At 40.0% G+C, this 22,454-nt stretch overlaps 1 protein-coding gene across 2 annotated transcripts in view; it reads right to left on the reverse strand.

The window, feature by feature from the left end:
• The window catches only part of cntnap2a (contactin associated protein 2a), a 354,486-nt gene that overhangs the window by 32,966 nt on the left and 299,066 nt on the right, over positions 1-22,454 (reverse strand). For both annotated transcript variants that reach the window (XM_086065802.1, XM_086065801.1), the window contains 2 exons: positions 16,213-16,383; positions 2,378-2,596 (listed from right to left, as the gene is read on the reverse strand). In XM_086065802.1, the coding sequence (XP_085921928.1) occupies positions 2,378-2,596; positions 16,213-16,383 (390 nt within the window). The remainder of the gene's footprint in view (positions 1-2,377; positions 2,597-16,212; positions 16,384-22,454) is intronic.

The following is a 22,454-nucleotide window of genomic DNA, read 5'->3' on the forward strand; positions in this document are numbered from 1 at the left end:
TTGTAATTCCTCACATCAATGTTGGGAAGTGCAGCATGAATCAAAACAAGTATCAATGCAAAAGCACATTCATCCTCGCTAATGTTAACAGAGCAACAGGCGATGAAGATGCAGCAGAACTGCAGGTGAGATTTGAGTTGGAGCGTCTAACGTGCCATTATGTCTTGCACTTGGCGCCACAAACATATTTTATTGCACTCATTAAATGTTACCTACTGTCTTGGCAGGTGTGTGAGGCTGGTTTCCCTGTGACGGGGTGTCGCACACATGCAGTGAGAAGCAATAAGCAAGCGGTTGATCCGTTCAGGCAGAAGCCAGAAAAAAAACAGGAAACAGGAAAACATCCAAAACAGAAGAAAGAAGTGAGCATGCAAAAATTATAAAAAATAAATACATTAATTGAGGGTGAGGCATCAAACAGATGGTTAAATGAATGAAATGTGAGATTCCGAGTTATATGCATGTATTAAGTGAATCGGGGAACTAAAAGTTAACCGCGTGAAGTAAATGACAGAAGGTTGATGGTCTAAACGTTCACTTTCAAGGCCATTCAAGCAAATGAACCACTGTGCAGTAAACACTAAAGCAATCAAACGCTTGATGAGGAGCATATTGACTCAGAGGAAAAGAGATGTAGATGGCACTGGAACACATAATGGAGCTGGAATTTGTTTTGGTGTGAAATGACACAAACACATCAGTACACACTTCAACAAACTAATGTTTCCGCCCAAAAGTGCATCGAATGTGGTCACTTCAGCATAGCTTGTGTTTTTTATTGTATCACTCTCAGGATTGTAAAAAAAAAAAAGCAAAAATATAGTACAGTAATTCCTTACATTTTTTTTAAACTGAAAGGAGCTTTATGTAGACCTCTTAATGCTTTGTTTGCAGTGTTAATGCAGGGTAGAATGTACCAGTGCTTATTTTTGCTCCCACTAAATTATGATTGGAGAAAAATGCGAGCTGTCCACTTCTGATTGCATATTAAAGCCCAGTCCAGGTCTTGCCGGATAGCTCTCTTGCTTGACTGCTGATCAGAACACGCTGTCCGCTCTGTGGCGGTACAAGTCGTCCCCTAATTCCTCCTCTATTATTTCTTGTGCCATTAGAGCTGTTCGTTCACGCACAGCCGGCCAATATGGACACAGAAAATGAACCGGCGTGTATGAGGTGCCATACGGCAGCCGTTGAATTTACAGCTTTGTAACACGGAATCAAATTGCAAAGAGCATTTCCACCATGTCAAATCCCTTTTCACATCACTGACATGCTCCAAGAGGCAAACTGGGACAACGAAGGGTGAGGAGGTTGTGAAAGTGACGCTTTGAGGAAATCATATGAGGAGCGAGGCTCAAAGTAGGGCGACTGATTGGAATTTGGAACAATCTTGTGGTTAGTTGCCTCAGTACATGATTTAGCCACTAATCTCTTTATGACTGCAGCTTGGAAGTTTGGTTTCTCAACTACTGAAGGTATGAATGAGAAGGAAATAGGAAAGCACAGTAAGAGACCACATAATACAAAAAGGAATCGAGCAAATTAGGCTCATAATGAACCCAGCACACCTCTTTAACCAGATGTTACATGAGTCAGTGTTAAAATGAGGGATGATCTGTTAATGTCTGTGGGGAACACCTAGGCTCTCTTTGTGCAATGTTCCTTTTATTTTATTTAAAAATAAATGTGAGTCACTGCTTTAAAACCAAAAGAGGTGACCTCACATGGTGAATTTTGTTCTAGTCACCCCCACGCAGCGCCCACATACAGCATTATTGGATGTCTGACTTACCTTCATTAAAAAGTCTTTATCACTTATGAATTCCCGAGGAAGCGCGTGTCCATGTGTGATTAAATATGAAGCTCCAATGTGATTGAGAGAGCGGGATTAACATTGAATTAAGATGAATTGAAGCCACATAGGAGAGAATTTCTATTGGAGGCTGGGCCTTCTTGAACTAGAAAAGACGCATTAAACATTCAAATGTTCCCAGTGCCCTACATAAAGGGTGGTCTTAAAGAGATAACGTTAGTACAAAAAGCATTTTAATTAACATCCATCCATTTTCTATGCCACATGTGTCATCATAGGAGTCGAGAGAGAGCTGAAGCCTATCACAGCTGACTTCGGGCAGGAGGTGGACAATGTAGAGTGCATGGTTTTAGACAGACAAACACAGCGAGAACTTGCAAATTTCACACAGGCCGGAACTAAGATCGTGAGGCAGACGTGCTACTGTGCTGCCGTTTTATTAAAATGTTCCATCCAATGACATGGCTTAACGTTTGGTAGAAGAGTCCACAGCTACTTTGTTATTATCCTTTATTTGCAAACCAGTTATTAAGTGGACATACTGCTTGTGGTTGCTGTACTCACCCACATAGAGCTGGCTGAACAATTCTAAGCGCGTGTGCCCCTGCGCAGGCGCCGGCCGAGAAATACGGTAGGTCTGGTCCAGCTGGAGAACCGCTTCCTTGACGTTCCGCTCGGCCATCACACGGTGCCACTGGTCGTCGTTGAGATGCATGGCTGAATGCACCGTTAACTCCACTGGGCCATTTCCCACATCGAAGGAAAAGGAGACAATTTGGGGAGCTGTGTATGAAGGAAAGAAAAAAAATATTGATCCATGCACAGAAATCTCATTCAGGACATGACAGGAAATGTAACTGCCTCACATTCTCGCCAAATGTTCATGCTATAAACAAATACAGTGCAGCTCGGCTTCTGGCTAGTGGACATCATGGCTAGCAATGTGCTTTTGATGGTACGTCAAATGCATTTAAAATGGTGTCTCATGAACTTGAACGCTGCACATGAAAGAAAACAACCACATCTAAAATTTTAACAGCCTCTCTAGGTCTCGTCAGACCCAGCCAAAGCAATAACAAAGGCCATCAGTGCTTTTATAGGATTATCCTTTCCACTGATATACTGTTAGTGTTGCACTTGTCTACATTGTCCGTTTTTCTCAAAAGAAGGCAAACTACACTCTAAAAACAGTTGGATAAAAAGTAACCCAAATTGTGTTAAAAAGGGACTGACCAACTTTTTGGGTTATTCAATTTACCCAACACGTTTTTGGGTTATTCAATCAACCCAAAAAAATGTGTCAAATGAATAGCCCACAAACAACCCACATAAATAAGGTTGCGCTGTTGTTTAGTAATTTAATTTGACCCAACGTTTTGGGTTACGTAACTCAAGAAGATGGGTCGGATCATTTTGTACCCAATTCACTCGGGTTATTCAATTAACCCCAAAAGTTAATGAATAACCCACAAAACATCCCCCAAAATGTAATTGCTTTGTGGGTTATTAATGTAATTTGACCCAACTTTTTGGGTTAAATAACTGAAAAAGTTAGGTGAGTTCAATTGGGTTACTTAATTAACCAAAAAGTTGAGTCAAATGAATAACCCCCACAAAAAACAAAAACAAATAATAATTTTTAAAAAACCACACACGCAAAAAGTGGGTATGCTTTGGGGGTTATTAATTTAATTCAACACAACTTTTTGGGTTAAATAACTCAACAAGTTGAGTCGGTTAATTTTTGATCCAATTCTATTGGGTTATTCAATTACTGGTAACCCAAAAAGTTGAGTCAAATGAATAACCCACGAAATCACACAAAACATTGGTTTGCTTTGTGAGTTATTAATTAAATGTATTTAATTTTTTTGTACCTAACTGTTTTTAGAGTAATTGAGGGCATGAACTGAGTATTATAAATTAAGCTGCAAAATCCAGCCAGTCAGGGGGTGGCCATTTTGCAACTTACTGTCAACTGAAAGCAACATCACATCACACATCACATCATCAGTTACTCAGAGCTCCTGAAATAACCAATCAAGGCTTATTTGCTTTCTGAGTTTGGCAGAGATGGGAAACAACGAGATACAAATACTTCGTTACTATCCTCGAGTAGTTTTTTTCAGTACTTTGAACTTTCCTGAGTATTTATTTTGTAGACTACTTTTTACTTTTACCCATTACATTTTAACATGAGTATCTGTACTTTTTACTCGATACATTTTCAAAACAAGGTTGTTACTTTTTGTATGCTTCATGGCTCCGCCAATCATATGAAGCGTTACACTTGAACAATACATCCCATCTTGTGATTGGCTCTACGTCCAGCTATGACATGACGTGCAATTGGCTAGATTAGAAGAACCCAGAAATATGAGGGCAATGCGCGCCGCCACTACAGAGGATAATTTGAACTTGATGCTGCAGACTGCCAGTCAACAATATGAAAGAAGGTTCAATATAATACAAAAACATAATATAGGCCTACATATACTTTCAGAGGTTATTTCTAGACAATACTTTTTGCACATCCCAGGAGGACAAGAGTTGAGGATGCCTGGCCAAAAGGAATTCTACTTTCTCATTTAGAATAGTCACTCAACAATAAAAGTGACACTTTCTAAAGCCCCCAGACGTCCTCTTCTGCAGCAGTCATCTGTACAGGTAAATCTGCACTCAATTTCTAATCTAATGGCTCATTTATTTCAAAGCAATTCATTTGGCTGGTATAGATTTCTGCCTGGTGATACGTGACAGATGTGGACAAGCGCTAATCTCACAGGCAAGGTCGATAGGCACCGGCAACTGTTGGCTTTTGCACAACATACATTTATGTCAGAGTGACTGTGGTTTTCTATTTCCATTTACTGTTGTGGAGTATTCATTGGCAAGATGGCAAGGCCAGGAGCTGGAGTCGAAGCAGACAAATGCATGAAGACAAATGACAGTGGGCGTAAATTAGCAGCAGAGGAAGACAGCAAAATTTAATAGAGCACGATGACCTTGTTTGGCTGCATGATTAATTTTCATAATGACTGGATTTGTGTGCATGTGTGTAATGGGGGGATCGAAGCCAATGGAGTGGCTTGTAGTTCCTGAGTTGAAAAGTTAATATCACAAAAGGGGGCGCTGTTTTACAATTGAAGACCAGCACAGAAAGCCTTTGAGTATTTGTGTCTATTTTTTTAGTGCCAATTCGAGGATTTTGATACTGGAAAGGGGTTGACACTATCTTATACATGTTGACCTCTGTGCAGGTACCATTGATCAATCAATCAAAGTGTGTGTGGGGCACATTGTGACAGGACAAACAATTAGCGGTGAGTTGAACAATTCGCTTCTTAAATTACTCATTTGTGTGCTTAAATGAATGACAGCTCTCCTCATTTGTACTTCAGAGGCGCCCACTCATGTTTCATCTATAAAAGGAACAAAGCAGCAATAAGGACATCATTATTTTTGCAGTTCAAAATCCAATATAATACACTATGCTCAATGTTATGCCAGACTGTGTGACTTCTGAATTGAAAGAGGGGGGGGTCATAATACTTGTGCGTCTTGCCATATGGCAGATAGTACAGACAAAGAGGAGCAGTAATTCAAAAGACAAATGACCACTTAGCAGCACTTTCATTTGGTTCCGATATTAGAGAGGCTAATTGTATGTAGTCAATAGGGGAAATAACTGTCTTGTTTTTGCAGTCGAGCCATCCTTTCGCTTCATTTTGTCTCTTCCTTTACAACTCACTTGCATTCACTTAACCAATCTTCTGTTTAGATTATTTGCAAGACAAATGATATCACAGGGTTAGGATGAGTGCATTAACCTATAAGATAAATCTGAAAAAGTGGCGCCTCAGAGACAAACAGCCGAGTGTTCAAGCAATGTGACGGCCTTTAGTACGTTGAATTAATGATCCCTGTTGAACAGTGCAGGTTTGCGGGGCAGTGACAAACAGCACTTATTTCAATGTGCTTACTGAACGTTAACACGAGGGAGGATTTAAATTATTTAATTATTTGTGTGCAGCACGGTGAGATTCGCATTGCCAAACCACGTGCTCATCGATTAAATTGAGTGTGTAAAAATTTTGTATGTTGGCCTTGAGAAACGCCACCTGATCTTTATCTTTTCATTGTGCTTTCTCTATTTATCTTTGAATACGGAGGCAAAAAGAGCCAAGCGGCAAAAACAATCAAACTAAACTGGCGCTCAGTGGGGCACAGATCTCTGCCAAGGTTTAACAATCCTAATTCGGATCAGCATCAAATTGCACACAGTCAAAGATTCCCACATCCCGCATATGCCTGTCATTTGTCATGTGTGAGAAATCCAGGAAATTGCCATTTATAAAACAAAAAAAATAAATATATATCTCTGGACTTTCAGATGGATTTACCCCAACATCTAGAAAGCTATGGATACCACTTAAGAGGTTTTTGTGTAATCCTGCTCACAAACAAACAAATCAACAGGGATGTCAACATGACCTAATTGTGGAGGGAATAAACAAGGAAATTTGGCTTCTCTTAAGATATCTATTGTCATACATGCACACAAATGTACATTGAAAGACCCCTTAGGCGGTCCAATTTGGAGCTCAGTCAAGAACAGTGTAATGATTATAGAACAAGAAATGTAAAATTATTAAAAAGGAACAGGTCAGACTGTTCAGTGCAATATGACAAATGCAATACTTTAAATAGCAATCATACGCACTAATTTTGCCAAACAGATGCTAAGTTACATGGCATGTACACAAAATAATATTGACGAAAGATGTGGCTAGATAAGCTAAAAACATAGTAAAAAACAAAACAAAACAAAAACAACAACAAAATCTCTCTCTCTGTATATACAATATGGCCAAGATACCAGTATAGGCCGCCTTCTTGTGGCTGTTTTACGAACTATAAATTAAAAATGGGAAGAAATGGTAAATGGACTGCTTTTTATATAGCGCTTTTAATTACACCATATGGTGCCAAAGAATGGAAAAGTACTATTAATTTCATGCAATTTTAAGGAAAAATGCTACTTTCAGATATAAAGGTCTTTCTTTAAAATGACCTGTCATTGTCTTTTTTAGTTTTTTGAAGTTTTATTTATCAAAAGTACCAGTGGTATTGGTTCTTGGTATGAGTATCAGTGACTATCGAGTATCGAATATCCCTAATATATACACATGGTCAATTTGATTCACTGACTTCTCTTCAAACCTAATGACAACTTTTGCAGCAAACAACTGGTGTTTATTTAGGTATGTATTCATTTTGGATCCACTTTGGATTACGTGATTACGAATCCAACAATGATCCAAAAATATTACATAATATCAAAATATCGAGATTCTATTTGCAAACTTTACTTTTTCAAATTTGTATATGTTCAACTTAAATCACTTTTGCACATTTAGCAAGTTTTCGACCGCTAATCTGCATTTCTTATTTTTCTCTGCCTTTCATTCATACTAATTTACCTGGAAGTGCATTTTTCATTTGCCCAGTTTCACTCGCCCTGTGATTCTTCAGAAAATTATTTAATGCTCTTCTTAGTTCCTGCTACTTATTCGTCATAAGCTGCTGCCCAGAAACCCCAAAACTGTTGGCCACTAGAATTTCACACACATCGTCTCTTGTAAGGTCTTCACCCAACATGGACATTCATCCAACTTTATAAGTCCCAATCCAGTAGAGTATATTCCTCTGCTAAAATCCTGACATGAAAATGACTGAGAATGTTTATAACCTTGGGGGCATGAAGTGTCCTCGAGTCTCAAATGGCACATACATAGCCATGGAGGCGCCCAGAGGTAAAGTATTCCTGCATTTTAAGACCCTTCTATACTGCCTGAAATCCTGTTAGTGGCAAGCCCCTCACAGTTAGTTTTCAGTGCAGCCTCTCAATTATGCCCATGCCTTCTTCTTTCTAGTGAGATTCAAAGAGAAATAGCATCCACCTGACAGCTTTGTGTCTACCGAGGTCAGAGTAATGTGCATTTTGCACAAGGTCGTGTGTGCGCGCGCGTGTGTGTGTGTGTGTATGTTTGAGCATGAGAAATTTGAGCTCCTGCACTGTCATAGTCATTTTATTCGGGTCTAATGCTAGTCATTTCATGGCTAGACTAGATTGTGGAAAATACCGTTTTTGCACCATGCAAGAGGGCAGAGATTGAGTGTGTTAATACGTGAGTAAGTGGGTGAGTGTGTGAATGCATGCACACAAGTCCTTTTTGTCTCATTGCGTGTCAAACTGCGTGCGGTGTGGGGAAAAATGCAAGATGATAGCACAGCAGGGGAGAAAATAAATCAATGTTGAGGGGGACTCAGAGGGATTTTTGACACCCTGGCAACACATACAGTTTTCTAGGAGAGAGACTTTGCTGTAGACTCCTTCGGAAGTCAAACCTCTTGGCAAATTTTGCAACATTTTGAAATCCAGAAAGGCTGTCAGTTTATTAAAACTTTTAATTGTAATTAATCAAATGATTTTAGTAGCTTGTGCTTAATCACAAATTAATTACACATTTTATATCTGTTCTAAATGTACAATAAAATTACCCCCTGCTATTTTTCATACTCTTGTTAACATAAGAGTGGAAAAATATGTTAACCTACTTTGCCGTAAAAAGGAGTGTGAGGCATTTGTGTTGAGGCCATTTTTCTGCTACTAGGTGGCATTAGCGTTTCATGTTAGATATTGGTGACAGCAACAGGGCATTTTATTTTTATATTAAGAGCTAGGTTGTGTCCGAATGTCCACCTTTATACCCTAACCCCTCATTCATGCACTATATAGTGGCCTAATATATAGTGCCTTCATTCAGTTTGGCAATTCGGACAGCCAGGACACAACTTTCGTTTCGTCGCATATAACATGACCACCGTACCAATCATGACGCACCGCCGCATAAATCTCTGACCATTTATTGTGAATGAAAATTTTTTAAAACTGTATTTTAGTTCCTTTGTTGTACATATTTTCAACTAAAACGAATTAATTATTTCCGTAGTATATATTTAATGCATCGCTTTAATTCCCGCACTTGCCCTGTCGCTCACGGCATTTTTTTTTTTTTCATACTCGCAATGCATGGTGGTCTATAACAACCCGGTTGAGTGAACATTGATGTTCACTACTTTTCAGAGTGCATTGTGGGAATATTTTAGTGCCCGACATTTTCGCTCCCTGGACATTCGGACACTCCTAAAATGGCGTGGCCCCTCAGTAGAGCACTATATAGGGAGTAGGGTGCACATTCAGACACAGCCCAAGTTAATTTGAACATAATGCAAGGTTTGAACTTCTGTGCATTTTTAAAATTATAAACTACAACTTGACCTCAGTCCCCACAAATATATGCATTATATCTATTACCACAAATTTATGTTATAGTGACTCCTTTGCACAACATTGTATGCTTTTATTTTGTAAAGTTTTATACTGATGCACATTATTGAAGCAACTTTTCAAACAAGCCTGAAATACCACTGATGTGTTATGGTAGTTATCTGCTACAGTTGCTGAATAAAATACACCTTACATCTAAAGCTCAAGTTACTTGGAGTCACTCCAATTGACAAGACGGGTATACAGTATACTTGTTTCTTGGCTCTCAAAGCGGTTTGAAAGTACCCATGCAGACCTTTTTAAGAGCTGTAGCAACTGATGAGTTATTAACATTGTTTTTTAGTTTTAAATCATATTTTAGCCGTTTATAATTTAGTTAACTCAGTATGGCTGTATGAATAGACCTGTATTCTTATCTGTGTTACTTTCATGAGAAAGAGCAACGGGTCTGTCTATTCATTCTGTAATCTAAAAGGGAGGTTTCCGGGGCTATGTCACCAAGGGAGTCAGGCTCATTATTTTTGTATTCTTTTAATCTGATTTATACCCATGGGAACGGATTTTTTTGTAACCAGGTGTGTTGTGGGCTGACCTTTTTCTGAACCCTTTTTGTGAATAAATAACGATGTGAGCTGGAGAGAGGGAGCCACATCAGGACAGAGACATCGCTTGGATGAATTTGTCAATGTGGACCAGAAGCTTCTGGTAATTAAATCTTTGCAAAGGAACTCCTTCAACAGAATCTCACCATTCAGTTAATTGAACACGCAAAGAGTACAATACTTAATATTGTCTACTCTAACACAACCTAGCTTGGTACTAACTGCTAACTGGTGCTACTGTTGTCCTCTCGAAGAAGGGAAGCGATGGTGGTGAGTCATAATCCATATGGCCGTTCTACTCTGGCTTTTTGCTCTTTAAACATTGTGTATATTAGCTGCACTGCAGTTCAGTGTATTTCTAGAGGCTAATTCATACGTGGACGTGTCTGCTGCGTCGCAACCGGAATTCCCCTCATACAGGGCTTTCCAAATAAGGGCGTTAATTGTTTTAAAAAAAGTTCCTTTAAAGGATCTTTAAAGTTAATGCACTATTAACGTACTAATTTTTGACACCCCTAGGTTAATGATATGTTGGCATTTTTGTCTATCTTTAAAAATAAATAGTCTTTGAAGAACACTTTTTTGCTCTAAAATCATTCGTCCGTTTGGCATCCGACTAAAAAACATGGCAGACTTGGCGCAGCACCGGGGCATGGTTAGCAAGCTCCATTTGACACCAAATGTTCAAATCCACTTTGAATCCCAATGAGAGGCAACTGGTCATCTATCTGCATGCACATTTGTGCCAGGACACACACCATGATTAAACTGAAGATTGCCATTTTAATTGCAATTTTAACACTCTTAATCAGAATGAAATCCACGATAGCCGCACGGATAGTAATTTGGGCTGCGGGAAAAGGATCACGGCAACCTGCTGCATGACATGTAAAGAGACTCAGAACGGGGACAATGCACAGATGTCTCATCATTTAGTAGCCATCAATTATGCTTCAATTTCCTTCAAACATCTGCCAGTGTTGTCGCTAAAATATTTAAGGACATGGGATTCTGGGAAGCTTTATAAAAGCGGCTTTTACATTTGCACCAGGACGGTGTCACCAAAATGATACCAGCGGCCACCAGATCACTCAATAGCCTGCTGGTATGTTAAAAAAATAGCTCATGAGAGATGGGACATTGCCATTTCCTAGGAATGTTGCAGAAGTGATCATTTGAAAATGAGTATCATCTCCAAATTGAAGGCCAACTTCAAAGACAAAGGCCATGAAATGTCCATCCCATGAAGTTAAGATTTATTTTCTCATCCTCTCAGCACTTACAGTGCCTTTAAAAGGTCTACACACCCCTGCTTAAAAGCCAGGTCTTTGTGATACCATATATTAAAAAATTAGACCAAACATTTTCCACCAACAGTGTCTCCCAAAAACATGAGGGAAAATGTGTTATGGCATAACTTTTTGGCCATAGTTCAAAAGGGTATGTTTGGCACAATCACAACACTGCTCATCACCAAAACAAGAGCATACCAACAGTGAAGCATGGTAGAGGCATTATGCTTTAGGGGTATTTTTTTCGCTAGAAATGAGGCCTTAAACAAGATGGACGGAATTATGAACAGTTTACAATAGTTCACTGTTCCAACCTTCAGGCTTCTGCGAGAAAGCAAACAAATGTCAGGAAAAGCCTACTACTGTATCTGAAATGTATTTGAAGTTAATCAGAAGCAGTAAGAGCTGTAAGAGGGTGTGCACACTTGTGCTTGCTCATTTGTTTATTTTGACTTTCCCCCTCAAAATGCTCAAAACAGATCAACAGAGGCATAGAGATTATAGGTTATTTAACTTAGTCTCATTTTTTTTTTAATATCACAAAAACCTGGCATTTGAATAGGGGTGTGTAGACTTTTTATCCACTGTGTGTCAGAAAAGTTTCAAATACCAGAGTAGTTAACTTCGCTTTACACTTACTACAAACCCAATTCCAAAATAGTTGGGACACTATACAAATTGTGAATAAAAACTGAATGCAATTATGTGGAAGTGCCAAATTTCAATATTTTGTTCAGAATAGAACATAGATGACAGGTTAAAAGTTTAAACTGAGAAAATGTATCATTTTAAGGGAAAAATATGTTGATAGCAAATTTCATAGTGCCAAAAAATCTCAAAAAAGTTGGGACAGTTAGCAATAAGAGGCTGGAAAAGTCAGTTGCACGTATTAAAAAAACTGCTGGAAGACCAGTTACCACTAATGAGGTCCATTGATTGGAGTATAAAAAGAGCTTCTCAAAGTGGCAGTGTCTCTCAGAAGCGAAGATGGGTACAAAATCATAAATTCCTCCAATGTTGTGCAGAAAGATAGTGGAGAAATATCAGAAAGGTATTTACCAGTGAAAATATTGCAAAAAGGTTGAAGTAATCATCATCTACAGTGCATAACATCATCCAAAGATTCAGAGAATCTGGAACAATCTCTGTGTGTAAGGGTCAAGGCCGAAAAATCATACTGGATGCCCATGATCTTCGGGCCCTTAAACGGCACTGCACCGCAAACAGGAATGTTTACTGTAAGGGAAATCACGGAAAGGGCTCAGCAATACTTCCAGAAAACATTGTGGGTGAACACAATCCACCGTGCCAGTGTTGCAAAGTGGAAAGCTGTTTTGTGGTCAGACGAATCACGATTCAAAGTTCTTGGTGGAAAACTGGGGCTCTATATCATATTGACTAAAGAGGACAATAACAAGTTGTTATCAGCACTGAGTTTATAAGCCTGCATCTGTGATCGTATAGGGTTGCATGAGTGCGTGTGGCATGGGCAGCTTCCACATCTGGAAAGGCATCGTCAATGCAGAAAAGTATATTCCAATTCGAGAACAACATATGCTCCCATCCAGGCATCATCACTTTCACAGAAGATCTTGCATTTCTCAACACGATAATGCCAGACCACGTGCAGCACCAATTACAACATCATGGCTGCGTAGGACAAGGATCCGGGTATTGAAATGGCCAGCCTACAGTCCACTTCTTTCACTTATAGAGCACATTTGGCGCATCATAAAAGGGAAGGTGCAACAAAGAAAGCCCAAGACACTTGAACAGTTAGAGAGATGCGTGTTAGACAAGAATGGGACAGCATTCCTATTTCTTAACTTGAGAAACTTGTCTCCTCGATCCCCAGACGTTTGCAAACTGTTGTAAGAAGAAGAGGGGATGCCTCACAGTGGTGAAAATGGCCTTGTCCCAACTTTTTTGAGATTTGTTGACACCATGGAATTTAAAATCAACAGTTGTTTCTTAAAATGATACATTTTCTCAGTTTATACTTTTGACCTGTTCTCTATGTTCTATTCTGAATAAAATATTAAATTTGGCACTTCCACATAATTGCATTCAGTTTTTATTCACAATTTGTATAGTGTCCCAACTTTTTTGGAATTGGGTTTGTACATGAAAGTGAATAATGGTAAACTGTTGATTTGAATTGAATTTACTTTATACAATGTCTTCAGAAAAGTAAATCCAAAGGAGGTCTAGAGGCACCAAATTTTATGCATTACTATATAGCTAACAAGCTACAATATATCATTCTATGGGCACAACCCAACAGAGATACTAACTGTTGGCTGGAACTAGAACAGAAGGATTGTAATAACCTCAGACTTCTAGATTGACTCTTTATTACAACATCGATTAAGCAACACAATTGTTTTAAAAACCCAATGATTTCCGCCACCCTGACTGCCTGGTGGAAGGCACTAGAAATGAGAAAAGCCCAAGTGGAGCCCTACGGGCTTTCTCCCCTATGGCATAACCCCGACTCTCAACTTAACAACCAATCGTTCTATGTAGGTGTGTGGGAGCAGAAAGGAATTACACATCTCCACCATCTTTTCTCAGATAATATGTTTATATCACATACATCCTTGCTCCAAAAATATAAAATAAAAAACTGAAATTTTTTAAGTTAAAAGTATGATAAAGAAACAAATTCCAACACTTCGGGGTACGCTCCAACCGCCTGTTTTAGCTAAAGATATTACCAAGCTTTCTCCGACAACAACAAAAAAACTCTCAAAAAGATATGTTACTTTCGTATACTGATAAAAATGTCTTCACCCATCTCGAAATAGGAGACAGAGTTGTCTATAGCTCCGGAATCTGACTTTTGGTTTGTGAAAACGTATTTAAAATGACAAAACCCACAAATTTACAACTTATCCAATATAAAAATATTCATAGAACATACATTACTCAATATATGATGAAGAAAATGGGACTCTCAGACTCCGACATTTGTCTCCAGTGTTTATAAAACACTACAGACACTTATTTTCATGCTTTATGGTTATGCACTCCGGTTATGTATTTCTGGACTAAAGTCTTAGAAAAACTTTCCGCTATCTTGGACTGTAGGATACCTTTATCTCCAAACTTGTGTTTGCTAGGTGACCTAACAACAACTGACTTACCAAGTAAACAATTTCAATCTACACTTGTAGCCCTTACTATCGCGAAAAAAAAAATTCTTGTTAACTGGGAAAATAAACAAACTCTGAATATCGACCAATGGTCTAACCTCCTCATAAATCACATTTTAATGGAAAAAATATCTGCCTTAAATAAAAACCAAATATCAAAATTTATAGAAACATGGTCTACGTATATAGAATCTTTTAACCTAAATCTGGTTACTTAATTCTGCCTGTTAGCGAGAGCCACCACATCGCGATAACTTACATTACTGTTTCTGTATTTGGCAATCGTTTGGGGCAGACCGCAGTATTAAGCAGTGCTGTGGTCCCCCATCCGTGTCCCCGCCGCGCCACCGTATTTTTTTTAATGCACCACATACACTCACTGACATGTCTGGGAGGCAGGTGGATCGGAGCGGGGGGATATCATTTCCCTCTGCTCCATCTCACCTGCTCCCAATTTTAATGCACTCCACACATACTCACTTGTACATACACTGGGTGGGGTCACATTCACGGTGCAGGGGTAGAGTTCGCCAGTCGGCGAGCTGGCGAACTCAGTAACAGGGTTAGCAGGGGGGTCTGTGGGTTTGGGGGCAGCTGGGTTGTGGTGGGCGACGGGGGTGGATGGGAGGCGGGGGTTGTGGGCCGGTGGGGTGCCTGGCGGGCCTGCCGTGCCCCGTCCTGCTGCGTTGGGTTGGGGGCGCGGGCCGTGTTGGGGTGGGGGGCGCTTCTGGCTCCTGGGTTTGCTCTCCGGCCGGTGGCCCCTGCGGGGCCCGGGCGTTGTCCCTTGCCGCTGCCGTGGCCTGGGGGGCCCTGGGGAGTTGTGCCTGCTCTGTCCTGGGCGGGGTCGACGGCTCCCCTCTTTGGTGGAGGTTTTCATGCATGCCAGATCCACCACACCAGCATCTATCGAAATTCAAACACAATCTGCTTCTTTCTCTGGTCGTTGAATCGGTGGAGGCTGATGTCTGTGGATCTCACTCTGCATCATCTATCTTTCCTTCCTTTCCTCAGTCTCTCCTTTGGTCTCTTGAGGTCTCCCTAATTTGTTGGAATTTAGATGTTTCTGGGGTTGGTGAAAGACTCTGGTTGGTAACCCGGTGGGAAGTAGGTAATGTCTGGTCGGTGCTTTTCTTTGATCCTTCCTCGGGTCTCCTGACAACCTCACGACTCTAGCTGGATTCTGAAGTATTCGGTTTAGGTGAACGGTATGAGATTTTTAATAGGTTTTAGGTGAACTAGTGAGTACACACTCGCACGCACACATGCACACACACATACATACACAGGCACATGCACATACTCACGCACATACAAAATAAAATAAATAAATAAATAATAATAAATAAATAAAAAGAGAGCAATGATGATGACATGTCAAATCGGTAAAATTACCGAATGAACAATACTGAGCTCTCAAGAAAAAAAATTATAATAATAATAAAAAAAAAAAAAAAAAAAAAATACAATGCCTGCATTGTTAGTAAAGATGTTATGGAAACAATTAAAACGATAATTAATAGAATTCAACCAGCATCATGCAAAAGACTGACTTTGGGAGGGTCCATGTAATTTTGTTGTTGTCATGTGATTAAATAATAAGGTAACCAAAACATTAGGTACATCTTCATTGAGTGCCGATATGCTAGATTTACACTAATAAAAACTAGAACTTGAACAACAGATGTGGTGATAAACTGACACAGAACCTGTAAAGGCAAGAAGTTTGAAGTGGATCTCATTAGATTGTGAAGGTACCCGTGTGTGAAAATACACACAATTACAGTGACAGGACTGTGTGGGTAGGTCCTCGTGTGTCATCACATGACAATTTCTTTTTTCTTTTGTCTGGAAATTAAAGGAAGGAAAGCAAGAGTTTCTGTGGGGAAATGATTGCACGGAACATAATTCCAAAATATAGAAAGTTGATGCGTTTATATTTTCTGCTGTACACCAAAAGAGGAAAATGGTTGGTGTAAGTGAAAGATTGTAAACTTACATTTCAGTTCTAAACGTATAAAGTCTGTGTTGCCAAGGTTTTCCAGAAAGACCCCATAAGGTGCACTGGTCTTGAAATAGAACGAGATGTCAGCACTGGTCTCCCCCTGGAAGGTGGCAAAATGAAGGTAGGATGATGGGGTGGTAAACGAAGCCGCATTCCAGTAGTTATCTGTAAAAACACACAAAAAAAGAGGTTTCTATTTAATGATGAATGCCTTTAATAAAGTAGTAAAGATTTCATTTTAAATATCTACCTATACATTTTTACTTGATCCCTAAGTGCTATCTGGCTCATTGTATTAAAACATAATTATCTCACCCCTTTTTCTTTATGTGCCACATTTCATCATTAATAACTCACACATTCTATGGAGACGTTTTAATGTGCTGTAGCTTGTCGTTTTCTGCAGGTTCAGGAAAATTTAATGAACAATTGATTATAATTGAAAAACAGCAGCACAATCAGATAATGTATTTTCATTCTGAATGGGGCGCCGCGGAGGTGAGAGGAGTTAAAGTCTGGCTCGACTTCTGATAACAACTTTTCTAATGACTTACGATTGAAGCCGAAGAAGCCGCTGCTAATGAAGACAAAGTAGCTTCATGCTAAACAGCTGCTGATGAATTATCAGACTGTGGCTGATGAAGTGACGCCACCATCGCTGCCTCCCTTCGCCTTGTCATGGCTTTGCGCGGCTCTGATTGCTCTGGGGATGTTGGGGGTGGTTCATAAGCGGGGAAGACAGTTTAAAAGTAGAAAAATTAAGAAGTGATGTGAAAGAAAGATAAAAAGGAATGAAGTCTGTTAAAAGGCTGGCAACGAATGTGTCAACTGATCAAGTGTTGGCCAGTGACCATCGTTTAATTTATGTACAACTCAGTTATGAAGAACTGAATTGATTGAACTTTAAATCAAACTGTTCATACAAATAATAATGCTTCTAGTTTATTTCCTAAAGTAAAACTTGACAGGATCTTACAATAATGCAAAGTGGCTCTAGTACCACTTTGCATTATTGTAATTGTAAATTTAAATGAATTCATTGCCATTTATTTCAGGCAGCGGTCAACAAAAACAAAGACAACCAAATCATAATTCTCCAATCAATACTTTATTAAAACCTGGCCTGAAAAGGAGTGGGAAGAAGAAAACTTATAAGATTACCAAACATCATTAATTTCAATTTGGAGATAATTTTTTCATGTCCATCCACTTTTTGATAGATTTTAGCTCCTTGTTTACAGTAGTTACAAGCTTGTTATAATTATTGCTACTGTAAAATATGTTTAAATCATCTGCAAATAGTATATGTTTTAGTGATTGGGATACATTAAAAATGTCATTCGTATCTATATTGAACACATTTTGACCCAGCATGGACCCCTGGTGTACAACCACAAAAAGTATCAACATTTTCTGATGTATTTTTTCCCAATTTTTTTTCATATTGTACCCTTCTTGTAAAATAACTTTTTAACCAGTCCCCAGCTACGCCACACATATCATATTGTTCCATTTATTAATAACGATGAATGATCTAACATCAAACACTTTTTTAAATCAACACAGATACCAACTGCATACTTCTTTTGTTCTAGGGCATGTGTGATTTATTCAAAATCGCCTTTGAAGTTCAAGTATGTTTATTTAAGCATGAAACGGTTTGGCAAAAGCACAACTAGCAGAGTTTTTGTCTGTGTGTGTCAATCTATTCACAGACGTCAGTTCTGTCCATCTGCATAAGTACGTACAGTATGTGTGTGTGTGTGTGTGTGTGTTTGTGTCTCCTGAATTTTTGCGATAAGTGTTGCTGTTCCCGCATGACATAGCTTAGACCCCTGTTATCATGATTGCCTTACATCCTGTCACCAGGGGCAAGGACAGATAGCGGCCATGTATACACACGTGGACAGTGTTAACATACATGGCCACCTATTGATGCGATTTTCAAGAGTTGTATGTTTCAAATCAGAATACTGGAAAACTTTGCTGGATCGGCTTAATTCACACCACAGAAACAAACAAATGTGTGATGTTCACTATGATGCACGATAGAAAAATCAGTGTTCAAGTTTTCGTAGTGATTGAAAAACTCAAGAGCTGAGATAATGACTACAGTTTACTCTTGAATCTCAGCTATGATAAAAAAAACAAAAAACAAAAATAAAACATGGAGCACACACACTTTCTTATTGGACCAAAGTCTAGGACTATTGGATGCTTCTGTATTGACAATATCAGACAACACACACACACAAACAGGGCAAAAAAGTCAACGATGGTGTGATATTGATTTGTATGCACTGCCTGAAACGTCAAAAGTCGCCAGCAAGAAAGGGGGCGAAAAGGCTGACAGTGACATATAGAAGCATGAAGGACACAAGGATAAAGAAGTACAGCCCGAGGCTGAGTCACGCTTCAGGATGAGGAAGAGAGACAACAAGAAAAAGGAAAAAAAAATAGTGGGAGGTTATGGAGAAAGAGCTCAAAGGATCTCAGGTATGAGCTGCAGGAAATTTGAGTGAGACAGAAAGTGAATGTTGGAGAGTTGTGTGGTACATTTATACTTCCACCTACATAGGGCTGGCGATAAAACTTTCATTCACATGAATGTCTTTTTAGAATGATTGATACTCAGAGGCATACATGTAAAAAGTTTCAGAACCAAAATTCAGAAAATTCAGAACAAAGCAAATCTATTAGTGATCTGCCTATTTTCAAAAATGTGACTGTAAGTCATTCTTAAAGGCCTTTTCACACTGCATTGAGCAATGCGCAGTGTGCCAGCAACGAACCCATTCATTGTGTATAACTGTATGTGATACAAGGGTGCGAGGATGGAATTCCTCGTCGCATCATAGAAAAATGTGCTATTGGAGAGCAGCAGCACAGTGACTCCAATAGGAGACGGACTGGCAGAGCGTTTTCACATTTCAGTAATACAGTAACTGACAAGTGGAACTCCACAGCTTGGTGATGAAGTATTGCCTCCACAAGTGAAAAATCCCATCAAATCTTTGAGTTCTATTTGTTGTTGATGTTTTTATTTATTTTTAATTTTTTACTTAGTACTATTGACACACTCTGGTCTTAGTATTCAGTTCCTGGTTGTAGAAGTATTTTGACCAAAGAAAGTCACACACCCTTTATTGACACTTGGACTTTTTTTTAATGCAGAATATATTTCCTTTAAATTACATAATTTCGTCACAGTTCTTGAAGCAGTGGATTGGCTTTAACATGTTTAATAAACTAATGTGGCCTCTGCATTCTTCGTTCTTTGTTTATGCTCATTATGGAAAAAAGTTTGGACAGCTAGGCTGATAAAGAAAAGCAGTTAATGGCAAAAAAATAAAAATAAAACATCTTTCAAATTATTCTGTGAAGCTTCTAATCTAAACTCTTTTGTGCTCCTGCATGAACATTTTTGATGTTACGTTAGAGCACACAAGAATGCAGAGTGCATTTCAGGGATATTCAAATTTAGTTATATGGTAAGTGTTTTCCTTGACAAGACATTTTATCTCTCTAATTGGTTCTCAAGGTGCATAGAGAAATCGTCATTCTGTTTATGCCAACTCTTGTGCTCTTTGTCTGGAGCGTTTCGGCTCAGCCAAAGTACTGTAGCCTTCATGTTGAAGAGAGAGAGCTTTGATTTTTTTTTTCCTGTTCAAAATCTCAAGACTTAGCACTGGCCTTCAATGTCATCCATTTGATTTGAGCTTCAACTGACAGGGTTTCATTTGGTCATAATGAATAGTGGAAGTCAACGATTCAAAGGGCATATTGTATTGTAGGAGGGCCACTTTAGTGTTGGATTACATTTATACATAGAAAAATACCACTGTGAGATGATGAGGAATAGCACTAGCAGATGGTACAGATGACTGATTTGACCCATGCGGTCATTTACATGGATATTTCAAAATACACAAACATATTAAGAATTGAATTTCATGTCAACCATTAGGCGGTGTTCAGTGCTGATAATAATGCATACACAATGGTGTTAAATGGTAATTGACATGCCTACAAGGGCGGAGGTGGGGGTCCCCCTGGCAAGTGGTCCCTCCATATAAAAGCCTCCAGTTGCCCTATGACGGGCATGTCCGGCGGGTGGGCCTTGCAGTAAAAGGGCCCCATGCCTGCTGGGGAGCATCACACACCTACTGGGAAGAAAAATCCTGATACACAAACCCGGGAAGATGGAGCTCGTTAGCGTTGGCTGGCACTTGTCTACGGCAGGGACACCCAGACACCAAATGTCCACCCGGCATGCTCACCACGTTGAGGCAGTTCCCAACCAGTGACCGGGCTCTGGCATGGCGTTGCAGCTCGTCGTTGCAACCAGTCATCTCGGATCCTTTCTTGCCACTGGCTATCTGCATCGGTGGTCAAGATTATGGTGTTGGCGCACTGCACAGCCCCTCCGCCACCTTAATTATTTCTTTGTGCAGCATCCCTCTATCCCTCTTTTGCTCTCATCTTCTTCGGGACATGTGTCCTGGAAAAAATCCAGCGGCGACTGGCAGGTCGGTGACGGGGGCAGGTTTTGGATGAAGCTGGTAGCCCCTAGCCTGCCTCCATCCAGCACGCTGGCGGTGCAGGAAAGCCTTTAATGTCGGTGGGTCGAAAAGTGAACTCAAGCGGCACTCCCACAGGCAGCTACTTGCACGACTGGGCAGCTCTTTTTAGGGATTGCACTGCCCACCTCAATATGAGGAGGGCCTAGAAAATGTGGCCTAAAAACTGGCCACTTTATTTTTTCCTGAGTGGGTAACCAAACCCGCTAAGACATCCCATCATGCAGTTGAAATAACAGGAATTCTAGAAAAAACACGAAAACTAGATTTTTGAAGATCACCACCTGGAACGTCCGGACTCTTCTGGACCACAAGGTAAACACCAATAGCGATCGCCCACAACGTCGTACAGCCCTTATCACGTATGTGCTCGGCAGATATGACATTGACATCGCTGCGCTCAGCGAGACTCGCCTTTCCGGTGAAGACTCACCGCAGGTCTTTTGGAGAGGCCTGCCAGAGGATTCTTACAGAATACATGGTGTAGGCTTGATGTTGCGCATCCCGTTGGTTTCCAACAGATATGCCACCATCATCAGTGCCTATGCCCCTACGCTTCCATCAGCAGACGAAGTGAAGGACGCCTTTTATGATGCACTATCCCGATGTATCAGTACTATCCCCCGCACACACAAGATCCTCCTGCTCGGCGACTTCAATGCAAGGGTTGGCAAGAACCACACCGTTTGGGGCGGCATCATCAGGAAGCATGGCGTCTGGAACAGTAATGAGAATGGCCTACGCCTCCTCAACCCCTATGCGGAACACGAGCTTGCCATCACTAACACCATGTTTCAGCTGCCCGACAAACTGTAAACATTGTGGATGCGTCCACGGTCGAAGCACTGGCATCTTACTGACTACGTTATCACCCGTCAACGGGATCACCGGGACATCCTTATCACCAAAGCCCTCAGAGGTGCCGAATGTTGGACTGACCACCGTCTAATTTGGTCACTCCTGCACATGCGAGTACGCCCTCCGGTCCGCAAATGCCAAGGTGTAAAATACATCAACCATGCTCCTTTTGCAGACCCACAAAAGGTGACTGAGCTCCATGGCGCACTCTATATATTGCTCTCTATTTTTCTTTCACATTTCCCATGAGAATAACGTCTCTTTACACTGTCACTCGGTCACTGTTTAACGGTGTTCTGATGAGTGACATATTGGATTAAGCTATGCTAAATTAGCTGGAGAAGCTTCATTTGCACTGGGGACAAGTTTACCCAGGCACCACTAAGAAGTGGAAGACACTTTACTCCTCTAAAGTAGTGATGGGGCATACTGTGATGAGCCTTAAGCTTATGCAATGCTAGTTTACTTAACCCTATAGCCTGAACCATGAAATATATGAGAGAAAATCTGATTCTTTGTAAATATTGGTCCTTTTGAACAAACAAACAAAAAAAATTGAAATGAACTTTTACATTTGTTTCATATTTGATACATCCGGTCACAATGCTTTAAATTTGTACATTTATAACTATCAAAAATATAATATTAAACAGACATAGCAAACCTAGTAGTATTTCCAAAAAACAGAAAGAACATTTCCCACTATTAATAAGTGTAGGTGTCTCTCCTTTCTCAATTGGGGGTATCTTGCAAGGTTGCTGGAAAAGCCATCAGCTGGGTGATACTGCCCTCTGATGG

Source organism: Leptonotus elevatus, chromosome 21, assembly GCF_054856555.1.
Source record: "Leptonotus elevatus isolate MCC_2025b chromosome 21, RoL_Lele_1.0, whole genome shotgun sequence".
Taxonomy (NCBI): Eukaryota; Metazoa; Chordata; class Actinopteri; order Syngnathiformes; family Syngnathidae; genus Leptonotus; species Leptonotus elevatus.